At 37.8% G+C, this 5793-nt stretch overlaps 1 protein-coding gene across 2 annotated transcripts in view; it reads left to right on the top strand.

Annotated features, from left to right (window-relative positions):
* The window catches only part of LOC107673183 (NACHT, LRR and PYD domains-containing protein 12), a 21346-nt gene that overhangs the window by 8833 nt on the left and 6720 nt on the right, over positions 1–5793 (top strand). The window contains exons 4-9 of one of the 2 annotated variants that reach the window (XM_016466679.1): positions 569–742; positions 907–1080; positions 1465–1638; positions 2053–2226; positions 4470–4643; positions 5035–5208. In XM_016466679.1, coding sequence (XP_016322165.1) covers positions 569–742; positions 907–1080; positions 1465–1638; positions 2053–2226; positions 4470–4643; positions 5035–5208 — 1044 coding nt within the window. The remainder of the gene's footprint in view (positions 1–568; positions 743–906; positions 1081–1464; positions 1639–2052; positions 2227–4469; positions 4644–5034; positions 5209–5793) is intronic. The other variant, XM_016466678.1, reaches the window with a different exon arrangement.

Here is a 5793-nt window from a genome sequence, read left to right as displayed (position 1 = left end):
CAGAGATACCTTGCTGAAGCACAAGATGACATTAACGTTCTGCTTGAGCAGATGAAAACTGTAACTTAATGAGAGTACGACAACCAGAAAACGAACGTTTTCGTCTTCACTGGGATTAGAGTTGAATGCTTACAGACATTTTGCTATGTTTTGTTTGGGTTCTGGAAATGGAATAAAATAAATTATATTGCCCTTCCTCTCAGGATACCTGGAATCAGTGTTACAAGTACCGCAGGCACATTGTTTTTCCATTTTTTAGAATAAACACCATCAAACCGATGCGAGCTTCAGATCTTCCAATGTTTCTCTATGGCGCTGAAACCTACAGATGTCCGAGTTCCGCTCCCCGTGCAACTGATACTCGACTGCCATTGGCTCATCTGCGTTCAAGGGGAGGGGCTTACCGATAGGTCAATATATTTGTGGAGCCATATTGAGAGCCCAGTATCCCTGGAATTTAACCACATAGGGCCTTAATTGATTATATGAACTGGTTAAGTTAGCCTCCATGTAAATCCATACTGATTGCTGTTATTGGAGATTAAGGCATATGTTTTTTCTTTGCCAGTCTGAGGGGCTGTAATCTCACAGATCAGATCTGTTCAGCCCTGGCCTCCGCTCTCAGCTCGATCTCCTCCAGTTTAAGAGAGCTGGACCTCAGTGACAACAGCCTCCAGGTGTCAGGAGTACAGCTTCTTTCTGCGGGACTGAAGAGTCCTCACTGTAAACTGGAGATACTGAAGTACGTATTTTTATACATTTTTTTTTTTTAAATCCATTAATATTTCCAATTTCACTTTTTTATTAAATTGTGTTAATCTCTCAGTGTCCTTATGTTCTGATATTATGTATGTATGAATAATTACAGTATGAACAATTTTAAATTTAGTGCAAGTGTTTCTGCAGGTTGTGTAACTGCAGTATTAGAGAGGAAGGCTGTGCTGCTCTGGTTTCTGCTCTGATATCAAACCCATCACATCTGAGAGAACTCAGTCTGAACTCCAATAAACCAGGAAATTCAGCAGTGAAGCTTTTGTCTAATCTACTGGAAGATCCACACTGTAAACTAGAGAAACTACAGTGAGTGATATTATCAAATCTATCTTTCGGCTTCATATTTTCTTTGATTATATTAAGTTATTTTTCTTATATTATTTTACTACAAATACACAAAAATCTTACATTAAGTTAAACCGTATATACCTAAATTATTGCTGGTGATATTTTAAAAATAATTACATGAATATTTCTTCTCATTTTAAGCATGAACTCACTTCTTTTTGACCAACTTGAATTAAATGTTTTGTAGATTCTGCAAGATTTAAATTATGAAAACCACTCTACATTAGTCGTACATTCATGCACAAAATCACTTATTCTAATGCTCACACACTTGCAGCTCATTACTCAATTTTCGCTGCTGAATGAATGTGTGTTGAGCTATATATATGTTTCTCTCTGTAGGCTGTATGACTGCAGTATTGGAGAGGAAGGTTGTGCTGCTCTGGCTTTAGCGCTGATATCAAACCTGTCTCATCTGAGAGAACTCAATCTCAACAATAATGAGCCGGGAGATTCAGGAGTGAAGCTTCTCTCTGATCTACTGAAGGATCCACACTGCAAACTAGAGAAACTACAGTGGGTAATATTTGATGAATGATATCACAATATCCTTAGTGCTAACAAACTTCACTCATCATTTTAAACAAATATATAAAACACAGTTACTTTATCACTTATGTTGTTTAGAATGTTGCAATGCAAAAATAGTAATGGTTTTATATATACTAAAATTTATTTCTTTTGATTTTGGGGTGAATTACTTTAGTGTAGACTAGCTTTGTGAGATCCACAAAGTGGCTTGTTTCACCATACCTAGAATTAAATTTAAGCTTGTGTTGGATCACCACAGAAAACATTGTTATCAGGCAAATGTTTGTTCCCGATGCAAATGTCGCTATTGTGTTTCTATTCAAAATCTTGTTCACACTGCAGCAGATATGAAAGTTTGGCATCAAAGAGCCTCAAGTGTGAGGTGGTTTTTCTCTGCAGGCTTGAAGGCAGCAGTATTGGAGAGGAAGGTTTTGCAGTTCTGGTTTCATCTCTTATATCAAACCCATCACATCTAAGAGAACTCGATGTGAGCTGGAACAAACCTGGTGACTCGGGAGTGAAGCTTTTGTCTGACCTTCTGAAAGACTCAAACTGTAAACTGGAGAGACTACAGTAAGTGATGATTAATCTTTAGGGATGCAAATTGCATAACATCACCAACAATTACATTAAAGGTGCTATATACAATTTTTACATGCATCAAGTACAATACTGCACTGTAGGATTGAAAATATTTTGGCAATGTTTCTATATTAGCATAATACTTATTGTTTACAAAGGCCAAATGTATCTCAATTTCATTATACAGTAACACCTTTAAAGAAATAGACATGGTGAACAAGACAGAACCTCCAAAAATGGTGGCAAACTGCAGAATCTAGCTGTTCCTCAAGCCAAGGGACGGACCAACAATAAGACATGTCAAATAGCATGTTACAGCCACTAGTTTTCTACTGTGGCACTTGCAGAGTTTACCTGAATCCCTCCACTTCCCCCAGCTCCACCTGTCTAGATCTGCCTAGGGATTTATGTATGTCTGTTCCTGCAGCAGCAGCAGCAGCAGCGTGTCTGTGTATCTATTGGCAGTAGCAAGTCTGTACTCAGGCAGAAATCATGTTCATGGATGAGCTAATGATTTATTAATGTAGTAGAATGAAGCAGGGTGAGGCTGAAAGCCGTCGAAGCGAAACGAGGCGCTGAACGAGCGCGACACACGGCTGGAAAGCAGCGGAGCTTTTATTATGCCACAGTCGAGCGCTTCCGCTGCTTCCGGTCGTGCGTATGTGGGGTAAAGCAGCGCTGTTTTATCATACGAGATACATTTAGTTCTGTTATAATGCTACTCTGTGCGGTCGTCACCGGTCTATTAAAACACACAACATAATAAAGCGTCTTTGGTGTTTCCATGTTTTCTACAAAACAAAACCGGAAATCGAGGGGTTATGATGTCATTAGCAGGCGATACTATGGACACGCTCTGTGTCACTAGTTAAACTTGCTTATTTCTCTGGATTTAAACATTGTTCGAAACATTTGGGATAATGTAAGTACACAAGTCAGCAAAATATATAACACTGTTCTAGTGGTTTTTGGATATTTTAATAAAAAAATCGTACATATTGTGCCTTTAAATGTGGATGCGCAAGCGGTTACCAAGGTAATGAACAAACTGCTTGTTAAAGCGAATCTACATAATCCTGTATCTGAGGCAAAATTACAAAATATTGAGAATGCAACAGCCCATATTATATTTTTCTAAATCCAATTGATCAGACACTGATCGGAACTAGATGATAATAACCTCCTCTATTTTGATACGTCTCTCAACTTGACGCTCAAATTAACCAATCACATTTTAAAGGGGACATAACACACACGGTTTCACCCAATCTCGTGTTAATCTTGAGTACCTATAGAGTAGTGTTGCATCCTTCATATCTCCAAAGAGTCCCTTTACAATTCTCTCCAAAAACAGCCGAGGTCCTGGAGGCGTGTCGTGGGCGGAGCTAAAGAGTCACGAGCATTTGAGTGCCACTGATTGCCAACAAAACACAGACATTTGATGCAGTTTCACTTACCGTCTGGAGTTCCCAATCATGACCGGTCTCTTTTTATCACTGGGATCGCTCCATCTTTCAGTATCAAACGATGTGCAAATCCAACGTTGAACTGGGCCTTGTTTATAAAACCAGTTTTCACTAAAAGAGCAAAACAATCCCCTTAAAAACGCAGTATAATACGCAGATACCAGGGAACAAATTTAAACAATACAACTAGTATTAATAGTATTCTACAAAATTAAAAGAAAGCAAATGTAATTTATTATGAATAGAATATTTCAATACAAAATATTTTGATAGTATAAACTGACTGAAGTAAAAGTACAACACAAGATGCAAAATAATTCAGAAACGCCTTATTACGCCTAAAAGTTGCGTTTAATATCAATCAGCTGGGGAAGTTAATCTATAAATTGAGTGTTTTTACTAAATAAATATTTTACCAAATAAAAGAAAAAGAAAATTCAAACAAGGTAAAGTGCTTTTCATTTTTTGAAGTATTTGAGTTTATTTATCATATGAAGCCCTATTTGTCTGTGTTCAGAATAACTGAATATATAAATAACTATATCGTGAAATATATCGTTACCGTGAAATAAAATTAGTCATACTGTGAAACTGAATTTTGGTCATACTGCCCACCCCTAGCTTCAACAGTGTTTAATTGGTTTCTCAAATCACTTGTCTGTTAATTTTGTGTTGTCCAACATGAAGTGCATCTTTTGTGCTCGCCTCATCCTTATCTTTTACCTGCAGAATTTGAGTGCTGATCTGTAAGTGTCTTCCTCTCCTCAGGCTGGAGTGCTGCGGTATTGGAGAGGAAGGTTGTGCTGCTCTGGCTTTAGCGCTAAAATCAAACCCGTCTCATCTGAGAGAGCTCAATCTGAACTACAACGAACCCGGAGGCTTAGGAGTGAAGCTTCTGTCTATTCTTCTGAAGGACCCACACTGTAAACTGGAGAAACTAGAGTAAGTGATGATAGTTAATCATATTACTTTTATGTATTTACAGATGCTTTTACCAAAGTGACTTACAACATAGCAGCATAAGCAATTCATCAAAGAGCCAACAATATTCGCAGTATGCAATGCCAGGTTTATTAGAAAGCTAGATTACAAAACGAGATAGAGCAGAGGAGAAATGCAGAGAAGAGAAAGAAGTGCATTGGTTTAGAGATGTGGAGTGGTTAGTTGCTGGTGGAAAAGTCAATCTTCATCCTTAATTCTTTCTATATTTTGCAACACAAATAGGAAAACATGGAAAAATATTTTTAATATGTTTGTGCTTAGTTTAGCCACCAGCCTTAGCAACCTAGAATTTGTGTTGACTGACATTTACTGCTCATTTCCTTCTTTGCAGGCTGGAATATAGCGGTATTGGTGAGGAAGGTTGTGCTGCCTTGGTTTCATCTCTTGTATCAAACCCGTCTCATCTAAGAGAGTTCAATTTGAGCTCGAACAAACCAGGAGATTCAGGAGTGAAGCTTTTGTCTGATCTACTAAGGAACCGACACTGCAAACTGGAGAAACTAAAGTGAGTGATGTTTTAAATGTTATTTTTAAATAACATTATTTTCAGTAGGATATATTTAATTCCAAATTTTTAACAGTCATCATACATAAAGCCCATAATACACTTTCTAATTGAGATTATTTTTATAAAAATTGTGATTTTAAAATGAATTAAAAAAAAAATCCAGTGCTTGTTTTTAGGGTGCAAAATTTGGCCAAACGTTTGTGATTATATATCAAGATAAAAGATACAAATATTTTTGTTATTGTTGTTATTATTACTAAATAAAAACATAAAAGTTACTAATTCAGAACAAAATTGTAACGAGGCGAACGAGACACCAGCGGTGCATCCCTCACACTGGATGCCAGACTGGGATACCGAAGGAATGAGCTTGATAATCTGGGTGCAACAGCCATGACGTGACAAGACACTGGATGATCAGTTGTGATGTGACGTGACTCTGGATGATCAGCTGTGATGTGACGTGACTCTGGAAGATCAGCTGTGACGTGACGTGACGTGACTGGACGAACAGCTAAGACGTGGCGAGACTCTAGAAGATCAACTGAGACGTGACGAGGCTCTGGGAGATCAGCTGAGATG

This window comes from Sinocyclocheilus anshuiensis, unplaced genomic scaffold (assembly GCF_001515605.1).
Source record: "Sinocyclocheilus anshuiensis isolate Anshui unplaced genomic scaffold, SAMN03320099.WGS_v1.1 scaffold444, whole genome shotgun sequence".
Lineage (NCBI taxonomy): Eukaryota > Metazoa > Chordata > Actinopteri > Cypriniformes > Cyprinidae > Sinocyclocheilus > Sinocyclocheilus anshuiensis.
This window is presented reverse-complemented; position numbering and strand designations above follow the sequence as displayed.